The sequence below is a fragment of the Dipodomys ordii genome, unplaced genomic scaffold (genome assembly GCF_000151885.1).
Source record: "Dipodomys ordii isolate 6190 unplaced genomic scaffold, Dord_2.0 Scaffold207, whole genome shotgun sequence".
NCBI lineage: Eukaryota > Metazoa > Chordata > Mammalia > Rodentia > Heteromyidae > Dipodomys > Dipodomys ordii.
The window spans coordinates 1212678-1234812 of NW_012267423.1; the positions used below are offsets into that span (position 1 = coordinate 1212678).

The 22135-nt window shown below is 38.8% G+C and overlaps 1 protein-coding gene across 2 annotated transcripts in view; it reads right to left on the minus strand.

Moving 5' to 3' along the window:
• Positions 1–10675: 10675 nt before the first annotated feature.
• Positions 10676–22135, minus strand: part of Ptpn12 (protein tyrosine phosphatase, non-receptor type 12) — a 62792-nt gene continuing 51332 nt past the window's right edge. The window contains exons 13-18 of one of the 2 annotated variants that reach the window (XM_013035276.1): positions 20692–21656; positions 15471–15554; positions 14468–14535; positions 13821–13851; positions 12465–12575; positions 10676–11770 (exon numbers count right to left, since the gene is read on the minus strand). In XM_013035276.1, the coding sequence (XP_012890730.1) occupies positions 11709–11770; positions 12465–12575; positions 13821–13851; positions 14468–14535; positions 15471–15554; positions 20692–21656 (1321 nt within the window). In that variant the 3' untranslated portion in view covers positions 10676–11708. The remainder of the gene's footprint in view (positions 11771–12464; positions 12576–13820; positions 13852–14467; positions 14536–15470; positions 15555–20691; positions 21657–22135) is intronic. The other variant, XM_013035278.1, reaches the window with a different exon arrangement.

Here is a 22135-nt window from a genome sequence, read left to right on the forward strand (position 1 = left end):
AGTTTATATCTTTCATAATTAGCAAGATGTGTTGATGGTATGCTATGAATTTTCAAGTAATTATGAGGCAGTTAAATAAGCCGTAATGAATTTCAATACTCTCTACATATATTAAGACTGTGCATTATAATTCTTCTCATGCCATTGGGCTGAGAATATGACTTAGTGGTAGAGTGCTTGCCTAGCATATATTGAGTCCTCAGTACCACATGTACAGAAAAGGCCAGAAGTGGTGCTGTGGCCTGAAGGGTAGAGTGCTAGCCTTTTCTAAAGAAGCTCAGGGACAGTTCTCGGGCCCTGTGTTCAAGGGCCAGGACTGACAAAAAGAAAAAAAAAAAACCTCAAACCATAGAAATGGGAATGTGGAATACTGTCATAGAACTCTTTATTTTAGAATTTGCATATGGAAATTAACTGCGTTTTTTAGATAATATATTCAAAATCATTGTTCTGTGATGTTTCTCCTGAGCATGTTGTTTAAAAAAAGTTTGAGAGAAAATATGAACAAACTGAGTTGATTCTTGTTTGTGTCGATTGTGGGGCTTGAACTCGGGGAGCTTGAACTCTTGGCCTGGGTGCTGTCCCCTGGGTGCTGAGGCTAGTGCTCTACCACTTGAGCCACAGCACCACTTCCAGTTTTCTGGTGGTTAATTGGAGATAAGAGTTTCATGGACTGTCCTTCCCAGGCTGGCTTTGAACCATGATCCTCAGATCTCAGCCTCCTGAGTAGCTAGGATTACAGGCGTGAGCCAGCGGTGCCCACCCTGAGTTGATTCTTTTAAAGGCTAGCATGCAGCAGTGGTAAAGAGGCATAACTATGATGACTAAGATCCAGCAGCATATTTATTCTCACATTTTTATGCAAATTAGGTGAAATGAACAGACCAGCAAAATTTCTACATAGCCATTTATTTGTAAAATACTTGAACTTGATTAGGGTAATAGGAAGAGACTAAAATGCTGTGCAATAAACCATCAAGTATAAGGAAATAATGATGAATGGGTCCTTTGGCTGCTCTGAAATTCTGGAGACTTGAGTGAGACATGGGCCTGATTCTTCAAGGAAAACAGAGCCACAAACGAGCTACAGTACAGGACTGCCGGCTGGCTTTCTCGAACACTTACAGGTCGGAATGAAGGACATCCCCAAAGCACAGATCAGTATGTGACAAAATAACAAATCAAGAAAGTTCAGAACCCGGTGCCGGTGGCTCGGGCCTGTAATCCTAGCTACCCAGGAGGGTGAGATCTGAGGATCAGTTCAAAGCCAGCCTGGGCAGTAAAGTCCATGAGACTCTTATCTCCAATAAGCCACTAGAAAACTGAAGTGCCACTGTGCCTCACGCAGTAAAGCACTTGCTTTGAGCTGAAGAGCTGAGGGACAGCGCCCAAGCCCAGAGTTCAAGCCCCACGACCAACAACAACAAAAAAGAAAGTTCAGAAGTAGAGCTTTTACAAACTGGTCATAATGAAATTCATGCTTATAATAAAATTTTTCAGTGTGTTATTTTCTACTGAAATTTATAATCAGAAGGGAAGTGATCATGTTTATACTGCAACCTGAACTTTTTAAAAGGACCACAATATCTGGAATGAAAGCAATCCAGTGACCCTCCTGTTCACTTGAGAGACAGTAGATTAGAATTTGCATCCTGCCTGGAAGCCAGGTTCCTGGCTGGGCTTCTCCTGATGGAGCTGGAAGCTGTCACTAGTTCTCAGTCAGTCTGATATTATCACAGGAGTTTCTTGCTCATAAAAAGAAATTCAGCCCTTTTAATTGATTTGTTTTGAGTCTATCTGATAACTTTTTCTGGGTTAATATAGCATGTAATGATGTGTTCCCATATGAAAATTTTATAAAAACTTATTTTGCATTTCACCTCAAGTATAAACTTACAAGAAAGAGTAGGAAAGGAAAAAGAAAGAAAGAAAGAAAGAAAAGAGCTGGGTGCCAGAGGCTCATACTTGTAATCCTAGCTACCCAGTAGGCTGAGATGTGAGGATCATTGCTTGAAGCCCACCTGCACAAGAAAGACTCTTTAACCACTAAAAAGCTGGAAATGGAGCTGTAGCTCAAGTAGTAAGGCACTAGCCTTGAGCACAAAAGCTCAAGGACAGCTACTCAGCAGGCTGAGGTATGAAGATCAAGGCTTGAAACCAGCCTGGACAGGAAAGACTCTTTAACCACCAAAAAGCTGGAAGTGGAGCTGAAGCTCAAGTAGTAAGGCACTAACCTTGAGCACAAAAGCTGAGGGACAGCACCTTAGCCCTGAGATCAGTCCTCAGAACTGGCACGTGCACATGCACATATGCACAGACACATGCATGAAAGTAAAGAGAGTGCCAAATAATTTTGGATAGCTTTCTTGTATGGCTTCTGCTCAGCCTCAAGTTTCTGCAGGACCTGCCCTACTCACAGTGTCAGTTGAGCCCCAATGGAATAAAAAGAGTAAGGTTCCAGCCACAAATCTGGAAAAATGTTCATGTCTATATAGTGGAAACCCCAGCTTTAGGATAACCAATCTTTGCTCTTGCTCTTATTTTAAAATGAATGCTTAAAAAAAAAGAGAAAAGGAGCCGGTGGCTCACGCCTGTAATCCTAGCTACTCAGGAGCTGAGATCTGAGGATCGCGGTTCAAAGCCAGCCCAGGCAGGAAAGACCGTGAGACTCCTATCTCCAGTAAACCACCAGAAAACCAGAAGTGGCGCTGTAGCTCAAGTGGTAGAGCGCTCGCCTTGAGCTGAAGAGCTGAGGGACAGCGCCCAGGCCCAGAGTTCAAGCCCCACGACCGACAAAAAAAAAAAAAAAAGAGAAAAGGGAACTTTATTTGAATCCTCAAGAGTTTGATGTGGCCAGGTGCTGGTGGCTCACTCCTGTAACCCTAGCTATTCAAGAGGTTGAGATATGAAGATGGAGGTTTGAAGCCAGCCCCAGCAAGAAAGTCCCTGAGACTTTTATCTCCAGTTAACCACCAGAAAAACAGAAGTGGAGCTGTGGCTCAAAGTGCTAGCCTTGACCAAAAGAGCCCAAGGCAGCACCCAGGCCCTGAGTCAAGCCCCATAACACCAACAAAGAGTTTCATGTGTTTGGAAGAGTTACACTTCCACTTTCATTTTTGAAACTTAGCAGTATCTATTAAATAAGTTCATTTTAATCCTGCAAGCTTAAAAAACAGGCTGATTGTTGGGGGGGAGGGGGGAAGGAGAAGGATTGGGATGGGGGGGAGGGGGGAGGCTGGGAAGGGATGGGAAGGGTAAACAAAGGAGGAGGCTGCAATGCTTGGTAAGAAATGTACGAATTATCCTGCCCATGCAATTGTAACCCCTCTGTACAGGATGTTCACAAATAAAATAAAATAAAAAAAAAAAACAGGCTGATTGTAAAGACATTAAATATTTAGAGATTACATTTGGAACCTCACATTCACTAATTCTTTCAGTAAATATTTATTGAGCACGAGGATGTGCTAAACAATGTTCTATGTCAATTCTAGGGAAAAGTGGTAAGTCCCTGTGCTCATGGAAAGTTAACAATAAATTAATAAACGTTTGGACTGTTTGTGTGCCTCTGTGGAGTGCTTGCCTAGCAAAAACAAAATAAAAATATTTAATTCCTTTTATCAGGTCATTTCTACAAATATTAACATTTTGAGTCAATCAAAGTATTCTGAGTTTATGATCTAAATAATTACCATCCTCAATAGCACAACTCATTTGAAGGGGAAAGGCCAGTAATGTGTTTTCTTTTTTACAATGAAAGTAGCCCTCAAAAGAAAAGTCGTTCTGGGCATAAAGATAAAAGGTGCTACAATCTTTTTGCTGGGTCTTTCTTTGATTGGGTCTCTCCCTCTAGCCAGTCCCCATATTCTCCACATAACTCAGTTCCTAGATCTTCAGACACAAGTTCACTTTACAGCATTTGGAAGCCCTCCAGTGGCCAAACACCATACCTGGAAAAAAATTCCTCTTGCTGATGGTAAGTGGTTAACTGCAAAGTACACTAGTTTGCAACTCACTTTGCACAGATGATTGGGCATGTGATAAGGCAAATATAGACAGTTACCAATTCTAGAATTCAGGTGATGTTTAAATTCTTTCAATTTTTATGTAAACATGTACATAATACCCCAATTGTTTATTAATACTTATTAATAAACGGATTAATTTTTAAATGTTTGAAAAAAAAATTTTAAAATATTGGCCAGGGGCTGGTGGCTCATGCCTGTAATCCTAGTTACTCACAAGGCTGAGATCTGAAAGCCAGCCAGGGCAGGAAAGTCCATGAGACTCTTAGCTCCAATTCTGCTACAAGGTAGGAAGTGGAGTTGTGGCTCAAGTTGTGGAATGCTAGCCTTGAGTGAAAAAAGCTGAGATAATACCCAGGAACTGAGTTCAAGTCCCAACTTCAGCACAAGAAGAAAACAATGATGTGAGAAAACTTCATAATACAAGAACTAAGCCTTAATGGGAAGAGCAACTGATTATGTCAGAGGTAAGGGAATAAAAGATACATTAAGAAGCATGAAGGCTTTATGGAGAAAGTACTGTTCGCAGCCTTTGAAAGGTATGCAGCTCTGCTCCAACATTTGGAGATGGTGAGTTGTTCCTCAGAGAGGTTATTAGCTGGGACCAAATAAACAAAGCAGAGATGCAAAATTCCAAGGCACAGTTTAAAGACTGGGTTTTTAGAGTTGTAGATTATGATGGAGATGGCTGTGATAAAAACTTGGAGTCAGGTCATAGAACTCAAATGAAAAATATTGTACTTGAATCTGTGGATTCAACCGACTGCTAGTCAAAATCAGCTGGATAAAAATTGTGCCTGTACTGAAATTACTTTTTTCTTGTCATTCTCTAAACAATAGAGGGTAAATATTTACATCACATTTACATGATATTAGGTACTATAAGCAACCTAAAAATGATGGAAAGATATGTGAAGATGCTGGAATCTAGTGGATCACGCCTGTAATCCTAGCTACTCAGGAGGCTGAGATCTGAGGATCTCAGTTCAAAGTCAGCCTGGGCAGGAAAGTCCATGAGATTCTTAACTCCAATTAACCACCTGAAAACTTTAAGTGGCACTGTGGCTCAAGTGGTAGCGCACTAGTCTTAAGCTAAAGAGCTCAGGGACCCAGAGTTCAAGGCCCACGACCAACAAAAAAGATATGTGAAGATGTACAAAGACTAAGTGCAAATCTGTGTCATTCCTTATAAAGAACTTGAACATCATGAAGTTTGGTATCTGGAGCCCCTGGAAGAACTTCTGCTCCAATAAGGATGCCGAGATGCAATGGTACATGAAATGTAACGTGTTGGTCATGGGGCTTGAACTCTGGGCCTGGGCGCTGTCCCTCAGCTCTTCAGTTCCAGGCTAGCGTTCTACCACTTCAGCTACAGTGCCACTTCTGGTTTTCTGGTGGTTTGTTGGAGAGAAGAGTCTCACCGTTGTTCCTGCCCAGGCTGCTTTGAACCGATCCTCAGATCTCAACCTCCAGAGTAGCTAGGATTAAAGGCGTGAGCCACCAGCGCCCGGCTTTTTAAAAACAAACAAACAAACAAACAAACATGTACTCTTACTACTTAATTCCAGTTCTGCCTCTTCTTGTAGCATACAGGAATCAGTTTCTCTGCTACCACCAGCATGGTGAGGCATAGCTATAATCCCAGGACTTGGAGGCTGAAGCAGGAAGATGGCAAATTTCTAGGGCTTGAGCTCAGGGTCTTTGGTACTATCCTTTAGCCTTTTTGCTCAAGGCTAGGAATCTACCACTTGAACCAAAGTTGCACTTCTAGCTTTTTGGTTAAGTGGATTTTCCTGGTTTGACTAGCTTCAAACCATGATCCAGAGATCTCAGTCTCCTGGGTAGCTAGGATTACAGGTGTGAGTGACTGATGCTTGACAAAAAAAATAAAAATACAGGATTTTAGCAGTAGAGATACTATACATTTGATTAATAAACTTTTAATCCTACTGCAGAATTTTCCACTAGAACACTTTTTTTTTCACCTTGATACCAGAACAGTACTGTAAGGAGAAATTCAGAGTATTTTTCATTTACTTCATGCTTAGCTATTTGGATTATAAACCTGCAGCTGAAAAAGAATTATGTTCTTTCTGAAATGTTCTAAAGTCATAAATGCCACTATATTGTCATAGTAACAGTACATATGCCATGTTATCAGTTTAAAAAAAAAGTGTGAAATGAGTGGAATCTTTGGAATTCCCTTCCCCACCAATTTAACAAAGCTCAGATTTGTTGTAGTTAGAACAGAGATCATCTCTTCAAGCTATCCAAGTTTCTGCTTTTTACTGGCTATTTACAATCTACATAATAATAATTTACATAGTCTACAAAATTTATGTACATTCAAGATAGCAGAGAAAAAAGGTTGCAGCAAATCTGTTAAAAATATAGTTTATATTCAAAACTACATCTCCTTTACAATTAACATAAAATTCATGGTTGCCTATTGAGTGGATAAATGCCAACATCTTTGATGAAGTCTTTGCAATTCTCCATCTGCAAGAATGAAAATATGTGTTTCTGGCCTTTATGAGCTACTTTACAGAGATTCAAACTTGGAGAACAAAGAAATTGAAATTGAAATTAAGTCACATTTCATTATTTCAAAAGCTATAAATAGAATCTGAACTTCTGATATCTAAAATACCAAAAACCAGGCAAGGAATAAATGTATTTCTAAAAGAGCAGCAAGAATTTTCCTAAAACCTACACCAACTTAAAGACCAAACTAGAATGATTCGGATTGTAATCAAAAGTACCAAATATGTGTTTCAACAAAAATCATTATAGCCAGGAAATTTAAACATTAAATTAAAATACGACATAGAATTCTCTTACAGAAGAAAATGGTCCCCAACCAAATGATTCAAGATGTTGTTTGCAAGCCAAGGGCCAAACTGATACTGTAACAAACCTAACACCTCACCGTGGTTTTTCTACCAGGTGGAGCAGCACAGCCATACCCAGGATTTAGGTAGCAGGAACGTGCAGAGGCGCCTGGTCTGGCCTCTGCAGCAACAGTCTGCTCCCTGACCAAGACCTCTGAAGCAGCTCTGGGTACTCTGAAGCTGTTTGTACAGCCGTTTTCCCACAGCCTTGCTTCCTTTATAGGCACATTTCCCTACTGGGAATCATTCCTGTCCCTCCTGAAGGATAAGGATGGAGCCTGGTCCTCCATCCTAATGTGTGTGTACCCTTCTTGGAGCAGAATGGAAGGGTATCCTGGAAGGTAACCTGGGACCTATGTGCAGATCTCTGCCTACCTGAATGTAACTATAAAAATTCACTTACCCAGTACTCTGGAGGCTGAAGCAGGAACACTAACTAAAGGACAGTACAAGTCTCATAAATATCAAAATAGTTCAGAGGATTCTCCCCCCCCCCCACCATTCCCCACGGTGTGCTCAGCTCCCACTCACAGACTAATGCCCTCATCTTCATGTTTAGCTTGGAGATTTCTTCTATCAAAGCTATGTCTATAAAATGGACTAGACATCATTTCCTGGATGATGGGTCTATCTAAAACTCAAATATAAAAGCCCAGAACAGAGACTCAACCATGTAAATCCTAGCTATTCAAGAAGGGAAATCTGATTATGGTTCAAAGCCGCCTAAGCAGGAAAGTCTGAGGCTCTTATCTTCAGTTAACCACCAAAAAGCAGGAAGTAGAGCTGTGGCTCAAGTGGTACAATACTAGCCTGGAGCCAAAAAGCTCAAAGTCCCAGGACTAGCAAAAAAAAAAACCCCAAAATTAAAAAAAGCCAACAAAACCAGGCTTCATAACAACAATGTAATACTCAGTGTCAATTATTTTCAGTGATCTCAAGCATTTAGAACCAACAGTCATACCATTTTGCTCAGTCCATCCCTAATCACATAACCCTAGAAGTTGCTCCATTCACAAGCTAGCAGCTGATAGCACTGACATAACTATAGCTTGTTATATCTTGTTTTGTTTTTGGTGGCTGAGGGGCTTGAACTCAGAGCCCTGGGGGCTGTTCCTGAGCTCTTTTGCTGAAGGCTAGCGCTCTACCACTTAAGAGCCACAGCTCCACAGCTGTGGTTTTCTGGTGGTTAATTTGAGGTAAGTCTCATGGACTTTCCTGCCTGGGCTGGCTTCAAACCATGATCTCCAGATCTCAGCCTCTTGAGTAGCTAGAAACTGGAATGGGCCACAGCACCTGGCTCAAAAGTATGGCTTTATTGCTTTGTATTAATCACTACATGAAAAAAGTGTGCTTAAAATGAAAGCTTCCATGTATAAAAAGTGGCTCCCAGAAGAAAGTTGTCATAGCGTTTCTTACAGAAAAGGAAAGATGTTATAGCTTTCGATACAGAGTTTTAAAGGCAAAGGTACAGATGAACCCAACACTGGCTTCTTAGACATAGCTAAACATAGAAAAATGAAAGTATTAGTGAATGGGAGAAGGCAAGGATGGAAAACAGTAGAATTAAATAAATAAGGACTAACAATAGAGAAAAAAAATCCCACAAACTGTCGTTAATAGACAACTTATAACAAAATTAATTTTTATTTGGTGATGGGAATGGAACCCAGCTAAGCAAACACCACACCCTCAGTCCCCATGAGAAAAACTACATATTTGGGGAAAAGGATGGTTTCTTTTTAGTTGGCAGCTCTGGAAATTGAGCTCAGGTCCTTGTGCTTATAAGATGGGCACTCTAGGGGATAGGAAGGTGGCTCAGTGGTAGAGCGCTTGCCTTGCATGCATGAGGCCCTGGGTTCAATTCCTCAGCACCACATAAGCAAAAAGAGAAAAAGCCGGAAGTGGTGCTGTGGCTCAAGTGGTAGAGTGCTAGCCTTGAGCTGAATTGCTGAGGGAAGCGCCCAGGCCCAGAGTTCAGGACCCACGACTGGACCAAAAACAAATAAAAGATAGGCAATCTACTACTATAGTAGAGGCCTGCCTCCAGACCATGTCTGTATTGGTTACTTCCCAGATAGTTTTGCTTTATGCCTAGGCCAGTATGGGGTACAATTCTCTTGTCTTTCTCCATTTTGTTAAGGATTACAGTCACATGCCACAGCACCAAATTACTGAGATGAAGTCTCATGAACTTCTATGCCTGGGCTAGCCTGTACTACAATCCCTAATCCCCTACTCCCAAGTAGCTATGATTAGAGGCTAGAGCCACTATGCCTGGGCAAAAGGATGAGTTCAATAGTGCTTTGTTAATAGGGGGAAAAAAACCTCATACCATATATAAATTTTCCAAGTGTGGTGGCGTACACCTGCAATCCGAGGTAGTAGATGTAGGGATTAGATTGTGGCTCAAGGTTAGCCTTGGCAAAATGTGAGATCAAGAACTGAGCATCCTATCTACATGGGAGATATAAAAAGGAAAAATCACAGTCCAAGTTGGCCAAACACAATGTAACATGTTATTTAAAAGATAACTAGTGTGGCACTAGTAGCTCACACCTGTAATCCCATTCAGAAGGCTGAGATTTGACGACTGAGGTTCAAAGCCAGTCTAGTCTGGGCAGCAAAGTCCAGAAGATTCTTATCTCTAATTAACCACCAGAAAACCTGTGGCTGAAAGCCACAAGCAAGAGCTCAGGGACAGCACCCAGGCCCTGAGTTCAAGCCCCATGACCTCCGGGGGGAGGGGGGCAGGGGGGAGGAGTAACTAAAGCAAAAGAGGTCAGGGGGCATGCTTTACATAAGAAGCACAAGAGCCCCCCCCCGCAAGCACCCCAGCGAAGTTCAACCCCTCAGTTTTCCCTCCACACACATACATGTGCATACGCACCATCAATCAATAATGCAGTCTTCCCATGTGATGTGCATTTTGGTCCACAATGAACCACAAATCCCACAATGGTCAATGTATTGTACTGCCTGGTAATGTAGTCATTTTTTTACGTAAAAGCTCATCTGATACTCAGATGATGATAAAAAATTATCTAACATACTTACTAGAATATAGACCCATTGTTAACACAACTATATCATCTAAAAAATAAAATTTTATGACTGTGTGAGATTATGAGTAGACAAAGATTACTAAAAGAAAAACAAAAACAGTAAATAAAAGTGGATACAGTTGAATTTAATTGCCACGCCCAACTCTTCATCTGTCAAAATACTGGGTAGGAAAAGACAACTAACTGTCCATTAGTTTTGATTCATGCTATTAAAATTCAGGCTTTGTATTTATGGATGGAAATTGTGTACCTATCCTGAGCTAGGAAAAAACAAGTTCCTCCCTCTTTAATTTTTTTTTCTTGCCAGTCCTGGGTGCTGTTTGTGAGCCTCTTTGTGCTTAAGGATAGAGCTCTCCCACTTGAGCTACAGTGCCATATCTGGCTTTTTCTGAGTAGTTTATTGGAGATGGACTTTCCTGCCAGAGCTGGCCTTGAACTACAGTCCTCGGATTTCAGCCACCTGAGTAGCTAAGATTGATTATAGGCAGGAGCCACCGATGCCCAACAAGTTCCTCCCTCTTAAACTCATCTGTTAGCTGTTCTAGTAGGCTTAGGAAGGCCAAGACAAGATACCTAGTGCTGACTCAAGTGTAAGTATTTATGATTAACAGAGACATGTATTTTGCAGGAAGTGCTCCTCGCTCTTTTTATTTATTTAACCTTTCTCTTCACTTTGGTCCTCAGGGTAAGGTTATGTGAAACTCAGGCTGGCAATCTGCCATTTGAGCCCTGCCTATAGCTGTCTAGTTTCCAACTAGTGAGGCTCAAGCAATCCTCCCACCTCAGTCTCGGTCTCAGTCTCCCAGTCTCCTGGGACGACAGGAATGTACCATCATGTCTAGTCCTAAACTGAAAATTTGTATCTGATTCATACTTGCAACTAAAAAAAAAAGCAAGGCTAAGATACCAAAATAGTAGGTTTGGTTTTCTAGGAATAAAAACCAAGACAATATGTATGCACTGTAAAATTGTTGTTTTTGTTTTTAATGGCAGGTCAAATATTTTGATAGTCTTCTAACCCAGTTGAGTTCCAATATTAAAGTAACACACATGAGCTAAGAGAATTCAATATTGTTCCAAGGCACTTACTGAATCTCCATAACTAGATGAAAACAAAACAATTAGGATGGACAATTAGACAATTTATAATATAAAAATAACCTTTTCCATACAATTTACAAAATGTATTATTATTACAATCTTTGATCGCTGATAACCTGCAATGCTGGCTGCATGAATCCAGCAATTTTAAAATTCAGAAACTATTTTCTAAAATTTCAGGGCAAATAATTTACAAATAAGATACACAAAGATTTAGACCATGCAGAAATTTCTTACATCTTCTGTTAATAATATTTTATGACTCCAACTTTATCAAATTATATAACTACTTGCCCTGTACATATACAAAATAATGCATACATGATAAAACAGCAAAATAGTCCATGAACTCAATTCATCATAAAATTATTACTGTAATAACAGGTCTACAAGCAGCGTGTAACAGGGTTAAGAGACATTAAGGCAATAATACTTGAAGTTACAAAATAAACCATATGTAATACTTTTTCCTAACTGTAGTATAAGGCAGGTAGATGATCCCAGCAAAAAATACTAAGGTAACAATCTACACTGCTGTTAGTCCCACATTTTAAAGATGGAATACTATAAATCTGGCTTTCAGTGGCACTTGAATTTTCCAGTATAATTTAAAGGTTGTATTCCCTGAATCATGTCCATTCAGAAGGTGGGTCTCTTGGTCCTTTTGGTTTGCCACAGCGATTACCAAAACCTATAAGCAAAACACCAGAGTAACTGATCAATGTTCAAAAATACTTTTATGTCACTAAAACTGTACCCACAGACACTCTCATTTCTTGGAAAGTTATTTACAGATGAGAAAACAAAAGCAAATTAAAAAAACTGTACATCTATTCTAGGTGTTTTAAAATAATTGCTTCTTAAAAAAAAATATGAGCAGGCACACTGCCTTTAAGTCCAGCAGTCCTAGCATGGGCAGCATAGGGAAGCCCCATCACAAACAACCCCAAAACTACATTTACCAAAGGAAACACAATACCAAAGACTAAGTTTTAGTCTTCTTTTCCTTCTTTGGTTATACATTACATTTTTTTAAGTATTTTAGTTCTTCTGTTGTAATCATTTTAATAAGGGGCAAGGGAGAATGATAAGAGGGAAGTTTGATCAGGATACATTGTATTTATATATGGAAATGTCATAATGAAAACCTCTTTGTACAAAATAGTATATGCAAACAGAAGTATTTTATTTTATAATCTTAGTATGGAACTAGGCAAATTACTTCATTTATTTTCTAATTACTTCGAAGTAATTCTGATTATTCTTTGCAACCTGAAGAAATCATACTAAAATTGCTTTTAGAAATACTGAAACAAGAGAAAACCATCTTTTCTCCCTCTTGCCTGCATTAACTAAGATTTAAAAGTATTTATTAAACAAATTACCAATATCTGTGGCTTCTGTTGGACTTTCTGTTACTTGATCTTTCTTGTCACTGAAAGTAGGTGGACATTCTGTACAAGTCTCTGTGATGTGATTACCTCCTGATACATGATCTGAAATACAAACCTATCTATCAATCATCCTTTACATGAAGCATCATACACAGCACTTTGTAATTGCTTCATGTTAGCAATAACTAAGAGAGACAAGTTTTATTTAAAGTCACCATAATTTTAGAGGCTTTGCTAAGTACAAAAGAGTAAATGTGGTGCTGGGAAGATGGCTCAGTGGTAGAGCGCTTGCCTCACATGCATGAGGCCCTGGGTTCAATTCCTCAGCAACACAGAAACAGAAAAAGCCTGAAGTGGAGCTATGGCCCAAGAGGTAGAGTGCTAGTCTTGAGCTGAAGAGCTGAGGGACAGTACCCACGCCCAGAGTTCAGGCTCCATGACCGGGGGTGAAAAAAAAAGTGAGTTGTTTTGAGATAACAGGGTCTCATTGTGTAGCTTAGAATGATGTCAAATTCATAATCCTATCTCAGCCTGCTGGGGTTATAGGCATGTGCCATCACATTGTGCATACTTTTTTTTTCTTAACAGCAGCTGGGTACCAGTGGCTCACACCTATAATTCTAGTAACTCAGGAGCCTGAGACCTCAGGATCACACAGCTCGAAAGCCAGCCTAGGTAGGAAACACTGATCTCCAACTAAGTACCAAAAAAAGCCAGAAGCAGAGCTGTGGCTCAAGTGGGTGAGCATTAACTTTGAAAAAAAACCCTCAGATTCTGAGTTCAAGCTCCAAGACCTGCACCAAAAAAAAAAAAAAGCCATGCTAAGCATATGCTCACTCACGGAGTAATATCCCAGCTTCTGTTTTTATGAACAGTATAAAATTATTTCTCATACACTGTCATTAATAGAAAAGTTCTTAAATTTTCCAGATCATAATTTAGGGTGGTGAAATTATTTTAAAAGAATTAAAACAGCTGGGCGCCGGTGGCTCACGCCTGTAATCCTAGCTACTCAGGAGGCTGAGATCTGAGGATCATGGTTCAAAGCCAGCCTGGGCAGGAAAGTCCGTGAGACTCTTATCTCCAATAAACCACTTGAAAACCGGAAGTGGCGCTGTGGCTCAAGTGGTAGAGCGCTCGCCTTGAGCTGAAGAGCGCAGGGACAGCGCCCAGGCCCAGAGTTCAAGTCCCACCATGGACAAAAAAAAAAAAAAAAATAGAATTAAACAAATAAATATTCTAGGAAAGTTGTTCTTTATATATAGAAATAAAACCAAATAAAAAGTACAACTAATGATATATGCTGTTTTATAAGGTCTATCGTGAAAATAACATTGAACCACTTACCACATTTTTCATATCCAGAGGTTATCAAGTCCTATAAGGAAGACATTTAATAGCTATGAAAATAAATTCATTTTATGTACAGATAAGGTTTTGCTACAGGTACACTTCCCAAGAAAATAAAACTTTCAAATTTTCAATGTGGCTTTTCTACAACTTTATGTGGCAATTCAAATGTTTCATGTTATCTATGTCAGAGATGTAATATGGGGAAAGTACTGATTGTGATGAAATAAAAAAACATTAACCATGGTCAAAATATTTTTAAGTACTAACACATTTCCAAGATGCAAAAGAAACCGAATATGGCAGAAATGTTATGGTGAGGTAAAAAAATCTAGGGAAGTAATATGAACCCCAAAATGGTCCTGTTTATAGCTCCAAAAAATTTTGAAACATGGCATACTTTACAGATTTCAAAAGCAGGTTGACCAATAATTCTCTAAAGTAGTAGCCACATACATAAATACCTTTAAAAATAAATTCATACCCTATCTTTTATAACAGAACTTTCACTAGGATACTTAGCATAAATAATGCTGACAAAAATTACAAACTATATTTAATGGTTTTCAGATGATAGTTTTAACAACTATAAATTGACAACAAAAGTATTATGCTACAGCTACTCCAATCCAAACATGACTCACTTCAGACTCTCTTTGTTCAGACCATTCCTGACTTTGAAGTTCACTCCATTCAGATCTTATAGGTATATCTGAGAAAAATGAAATCTTAAAATTAAAATTACATCCTTCATACTTGTAATTCCTTTGTATTATAGTATATACAAAAAAAAAAACAACAACAGTGTTAGGGATTGTAGGTCAGTGAAGCAGCAAATGCCTAGGATGTGCAAGGGTTTGGGTGTGATACCCAGAACTACAAAAACAAAACAAAGAAAAAGGGAGGGGAAACATGAAACAAAAATCAACAAAAATTGAAGGGAAAATTATATATAAAAAGATACTACACATTTGTAGCAACTATTGCTTTCACAAAAACTGTTCCCATTAATTCAAGAAAATTTCTGAGTTTCTTGCCTTAAAATTTAACTAAATAAATTCAGTTGTTTATTGGCATCTAGATAATGTGAGACGTAGGCAGTAGAAGTATATTGAACTTCACTGATGAGTATCTTTAAAAAAAATTCACCACTAAACATTAGATACTGTAAACAAATTCTCATCTTCACATTCTGCTTAGAAGGGGCACATTATTAATGCTTTGAAAGATCACTTTCTCCCCATTCTCACTAATCTCAGAAGTCATTAATGTCTTTTAGTTAACATCAACAGACTAATTAATGCCTATCCAACAAACCAGTTTAAATGCTGTTACCTACACTAAAAAGTGAAGCAACTAATATTCTCCTAAACAAGTGCTACTTTTAATGCATGAAGTAACACACTAACTGAAAATATATTTGTGATTGCATTTAACTAACTTTAGTATCTAATAAACTTAGTCATCTTAGAAATCTTAGAAATACAATTTTGTTATTTTAAAACAAGAAAATAAAAGCACGTAACCATTACCTATTTCTGATTTTCAATTATTCAGCACAATAGTTACTAGAATAAAATCAGCCATTTTTTTTTCTAGAGTTTAACATTAGGATATAAAATACAGGTAAAAGTAGAAGACACTCACACTCACTCTGTTCACTTGCTAGTACAAAAGATTCAGGAGTTCTTTCAGGTAGGGGAGGAGGTGAATCTTCACTAATGTCAACATCTAAATACATAAAATTTAGACAAATTATTAAAAATTAACAATATATCATCTCAAGTCAGAGCTTTCTTGATATGCTAAGGTTCCCTATCACAAGGATCTAACAACCACTTTTTAAATGCCTTTACCATTATCTTATTAGTAAAGAATGATGAAGCTTACTGAGGAAAGAATGTACTCTATCAATACTGGACACAGAAAATGACTCTTCCATAATTTTCTCAACACTCCAAACTGTCCTATGAGGTGAAAAAAGTGTTCAGTAGAGAAGTCACTTGGGACTTTTGTAATGCATTAGATCCTAAAAAAGGAAAGCTGTAGTCATTTAAGACACTGTTTCCCAAACTAGATTCAACTACATAAGTTCTGTCTTGTTCACTTACTAAACTTGTTCTCTTCCTTTTTTGTTTTTGGTACCAGCACTGGGTAGGGGATGAACTCAAGGTCTCACACTCTTGCTTCTCTGCTCAAGGCTGGTGCTCTGACACTTGAGCCACACTTCCACTTCTGGCTTTTATTTTTGTTGTTCTGGCTAATTTTAGATAAGACTCTCGGGGATTTTTTTTTTTGTCCAAACTGACTTCAAACCATAATCCTCAGATCTTAGCTTCCTGAATAGCTCAGATTATAGGCATGATGAGCCAAAGACGTCTGGCTACTTATTTAAAAAAAAAAAAAATTGTGCTGGTCCTGGGGCTTGGACAGGACCTAGGCACTGTCCTTAAGCATTTGTGCTTAAGGCTACTGCCCTACCACCTGAGCCACAGCTCCACTCCCAGCTTAGTCTCAGGGACCTTACTGATCAGGCTGCCTTTGAACCATGATCCTCAGATCTAGGCCTCCAGAGTAGCTAGGATTAGCTTTTTCTCTTAGTTTTCTGTGTCTAGAAAAACAGGCATATACCACAGGCACCTGGCCACTTATTTTTAATTCAAGTACTTTAGTCACATTTTTCTACCATAACTGAAATATTTGAAGTACTAGTTATTCTTCTAATGTACATAAAAACAGAGCTATTAAAAAGTTAATGACTGGGCTGGGAAGGTGGCTCAGTGGTAGAGCGCTTGCCTTGCATGCATGAGATCCTGGGTTTGATTCCTCAGCACCACATAAGCAAAAAGAAAAAAGCCAGAAGTGGTGCTGTGGCTCAAGTGGTAGAGAGCTAGCTTTGAGCTGAAGAGCTGAGGGACAGCGCCCAGGCCCAGACTTCAGGCCCCACAACTGGACCGCCCCCCCCCAAAAAAAGTTAATGACTATTAACTTACTGTCTAAAATCTTGTGAACAGTGGCACATGGCTGTACTTTTGAGAAACAGAATTAGCTTTTGGCATAAGGACATTAGCCTTTTTGGCATAAGGTTAGCCTTATGAATTGGGACAGAGGGAAATATTAGATCTTTGAGTTTTTACTGCTGGTACAGAAAAAAAAAATGTCAACAGACTATGGTATGTGTAGACTCAGGCTACAAGGATAGGAAAAGAAAATGGGAATGTGAGAATTCAGTATTATTTGGTTCCTCTCTTTTAAAAGGAACAAAACAGTTTGGCCATAAAACTGATAAACTATGGCTGGGAAGGTGGCTCAGTAGTAGAGTGCTTGCCTTGCATGCATGAGGCCCTAGGTTTGATTCCTCAGCACCACACAAACTGAAAAAGCCAGAAGCAGGCACTGTAGCTCAAGTGGAGAGCACCAGCCTTCAGCTGAAGAGCTGAGGGACAGCACCCAGGCTCAGAGTTCAAGACCCACAACGGACAAAAAACCCAAAAACAAAACAAAAATCCCCAAAACAAAAAAAACCCCAAAAATTGATAAACTACTATTAAAAAAACCCAAACACAGAAAATCAAGTAAATTTTCAAGAAGTATTAAAGCAGACATCACACTGCTCTTGCTTTTTTTTTCTTTTTTTGGGGTTCGGTCATGGGGCCTGAACTCTGGGCCTGGGCGCTGTCCCTCAGCTCTTCAGCTCAAGGCTAGCACGCCACCACTTGAGCCATAGCACCACTTCCAGCTTTTTTTTCTGCTTTATGTGGTACTGAGGAATCAAACCCAGAGCCTTATGCATGCAAGGCAAGCACTCTATCACTGAGTCACCTTCTCAGCCCCTGCTCTTGCTTTTCTTGTGTTTTTAACAGGAGATACAAGAAAATAGTCTTTGGATTCTGCTGAGAGTTCTATTTCAATGTGACTTATCTCCTCAGAGTGCTAGAACTGTCTCATTGAAGAACCATCTACCTTATCCTAGCACTGGCAATACAAACGTATTTCTTCTTGCTGTTCCTAACCCTTCACAAATGAAGAGACTGCTGTTCCAAGAAAGGGATTCATAAACATGGCACTGTGGCATTATTTCATAAATTAAAAAACACAGAAGGAAGTGTAATTCTACATGTTTCTAATTATTTAAAGTATCTCAGAAACTACCTTTTCTATCATGACAATTCTCACCACTAGAGAAGTTCATTCTCTAACTGTGGCCCTTTGCTTCTCCACTACATGTTTCTTCCTGGATTGTCTCTCTTGTTACAAACCTTACTCTGAAGAACCTTTCTGGAGGTGTGAGTCATGAAGTTTGGCCTAAGTTTGGCATGAATGAAGCCCTAGAGCATCCATGCAAGGGGAACTCATAGCCAGGATTTTTCATAGAGTAGTAAAACTTATACAAAATGCTACTTTAGATATCAATACCAAATTGCTGAGGTTAATTCACTATTGGCTCAAGTCTGTTATCCTAACTACTTCAGGAATCTGAGATTTGTGGATTGTGGATTGGAGCCAGCCTAGACAGGAAAGCCCTCAAGACTCTTACCTCCAATTAACTACCAAAAACAAACAAAACAAAACCCAGAAGTAGAGTTAAGGCTCAAGTGGCAGAACTTGATCAAAAAAGCTCAAGGACAATGTCCAGGCCCTGAGTTCAAGTCCCAGGCACAAAAAAAAGGAGACCCACCCCCAATTCTGTGTTAATGGTCAAACACTGAATATATAATGTATAATGTAATAATATATATAATTAAGTAATATATAAATCATTATATAACATAAAGCAATCTACAAGATAAATGATTAGCAACAATTAAAATAAATAGGACTACCAAAACTACATAGCAAGAGCCCCTCTCAAAAAGAAAAAAAAAGACAAAAGGATTTCTGGTAGTTAGGCTTTAACAATGAACATTTACAGAAAAACCCTTCAGTTATCATCAAAACAGTAGCATAGGTAGGGTATAGTGAAAAGAAACTAGCAAACAGATTTACAGTGATCTTTGTTTTGAAATACAATTACACAAAGAACAGAAGTGAGCTAGTGTGTTTTTCAATCCCTGCACAATATTTATGACTTTTAAGGAACGGTTTCTACTATCACTACTGGTCATATGGCAGTCAACTTTTAATAAATGTATCATACATCTTTTCTGTCCTTACTAAACTCTATTCCCAGCTAATACATTTGTTTTTTGTTTTGGGGGCTAGTCCTAAGGCTTAAACTCAGGGCCTGGACACTGTCCTTAACCTTTTTTTTTTTTTTTGGCTCAAGGTTAGTATTCTACCACTTGAGTCACAGCTCCACTTCCAGTTTTTTGGTGTTTACCAGCAGATAAAAGTCACTCAAGACTTCCCTGCCCAGGCTGGCTATGAACTGTGGTCCTCAGATCTCAGCCTCTTGAGTACCTAGATTTATAGGCATAAGCAACTGACACCTGGTTTAAAACACAGAAACACACACACACAGAAACACACACAGAAACACACACACACACAGAGAAACACACACACACACAGAGAAACACACACACACAGAGAAACACACACACACAGAGAAACACACACACACACACACACACACACACACACAGCGCCTCAGCCTGAAACAAAAAGCCCAAATTAAAATGTCCACAGAATTTTCTGGTATAGGTTGGCTATTATAGTTGAAACTCAGAAGTTGAGGAAGAAAATATATTAATAACTTAAAATTATAGCAAGTTGGTAAAGTAATTCATATTATAGCAACCATTACCATCTGAAGATCTTTCAAATAAATTATAGAATCAAGAATTCTACTTAAAAACTAGCTTAGACTCTCATTGACTCTATTATTCTTGAGACAAAACCCAAAGTATGTACAATTAGGGAAAATTAAAGTACCACAGTAGGGGTACTACTAGAGTAGGTCAGAAATAAAAGTCAATGTGCAAGTTCATAGCACTTATAAGTATCAGTCTGTATGAGTCACTATCATACTTCATTGACAGCTAAATGACCATTATAGTCAAGGTATCAGTAAAAAGATTTCCGAATTTCTGTATTTGTTCTCAACTTTGTGGTCTACTTTAATAAGGCAGCCATATTGCTTATAGAACACCAGAGAGGAGTTTCAAAAACTAATAATACACTGGCTGTGCACCCTGTAATTCCAGCATGAGGGAGCCTGGATCAGAAATTCCAGGCAAATCTATATTACATAGGCAGACATGCCTCAAAATAAATTAAAAATATAAATCAATAATACACATTGAGTTTAGGTGTTATTTTGAATAAGTAAGACTGCTTAAGGAATCATTAATCAGATAATAGCTTTGATACCTACTTAGTTATATGTATCCTGCTCAGTTCTAAATAAACTGCTTTATGCTACTGGGTAGTTTCCAATAAGGCTCTTAGATTAAACTCAAAATTGAAGGCAATTTTATTGAAAAGTGTCTGCAAAAAAATTTTTAAAGCTACAGGAGACAAAAAAGATGACTAAGCAGGCATTTAAGAGTGAAATTAAATGGCCATCCAAAGCCATTCTATGCTACTGTGTCAATTACTTACTTAAACAATTTTATCTTGCCAAATTACTTCTAATTTGTCTAATAAAATTTTGACCAGGCAAAGTACTAAGAGCTATAATACAGAAGAAAAATATTCTAGTTACAACAATAAAAATATTTTTGGAAAAACAAAAATAAACTAATACAGTAATCAAATTAAAGTAACAACAAATAAAAGCTTATTTTCAAAAAAGTTATTTAAGAAACAAAATTCTGTTGTAGATTATAGTGTATGGCGTAAAACAAATGAATTAGCACAGCTGAAGTCTTTGAACAGTGACTGGCACATGGCAGTGATAGTCACATGGTAGACACTCCATTATTACCTTGTTCAGCACCTGAATGTATGGTTCCTGCTACATCATGTCTAGCAATGGACATGGGCAATACTTTCCTCGTAGAAATGATTTCGGTGCTGGTGGCAGCAGAAACTGTGGCACTTGCTGTTGAAATTGTAGTTTTCTTCTTTGTCACAGCACCCTCAGAAGTCCTTTCATCTGAGTCTGAATCATCAGAGTGAAGGGGATTAGTAAAGCTAAGGGGTGCTATGAACAGAGGTGAACTGCTATGATGATCCACAAGATCATGGATTTCAGCTTCTGCTGCAGGGTTTGACGTTGAACTCACAGTTTTCATGGTTTTCATAGTATCTGAGGATTGGCCTTCAGATGAATCAGTTGTGGGTGTGGCATTTTCTGGTCCATGAAATGACCACGTTGCATGTCCTTTTTTATCAAGAGGCAAGCGGTCTGGCCTTGGTGGTGTATCTGAATTCTGTGATTCTTCTGAAGGTGCAGAAACCTTGTTTGACTGTGTTGTAATGTAGTCCACACAAGAATTCTCAGGATTATCATCAACTTTTACATCCCCTGAACTTAACTCCTGTGGCTTAGACATTTTATCAACCATACAAGATGAAGCAGATTTAATTTTAATCGCATGTCCTCTATTCAAGAGGGTGTTCCCATCAAAACTTTTTGGTCCTTCCTGGAGAGGGACCTTCTTAATCTCAAAACTTAAGTTTCGTTCCAATTTTTTATCTGCCTGTTCAGCAGTTGGTTCATTTTTCCCTGGACCATCTGTTGACTTATTGTAGTTTCTGTTGAGGTCTGTTGAGTGTTCTGATGAAACCATGTGCAGCACTGGCTTTGGGTGGTATCTGTCATTGTCTTGCCACACCGTGGTGACTGTTGGAAAGGCTGAGGGGGGAGATGGTGTCAAGATGGGTGGTACTGGGTGAGGTTCTGGTGGCTGTAGGATTTCTTCCTTAGCATCTCCTTCTACAAGGCAACTGAAAGACATTACCAAAAGGTATTTAAGAATGTCTATCCTCTAAAGAAAGAAAAGGCTGTTTCCTGAAAGTAAGCTGATATATGACATTTACATAAAACTTGGAAAAGTCATATAATACAAGACTTAATGAAAACTATTTTCCCTTCTACCATCCTCCCTAGCCAGAGGCATTTATCTTTTAACTTTTTCACAGCTGCTTCTAAGACTTACCTCAATAATATTTACACTATTATTTCTTGATCTTTCCAAGATACTTTTATTTGGGGAGTTTGAACTCATGGCCCATACTTTGTAAGCAACAACCAAACCACCTGAGCCATATTCTGGGCCTTACGTTTTTGCTTTAGCTATTTTCAGTTGGGATTCCCTACTTTTGCCTGTCTAGTCTCAAATGCTGGTCCTCTTACCTATGCTTCCAGTAGCTGCGATTAACAGATGTGCACCATCCTACCTGGTCATTTCCAAGATTCTTAATTC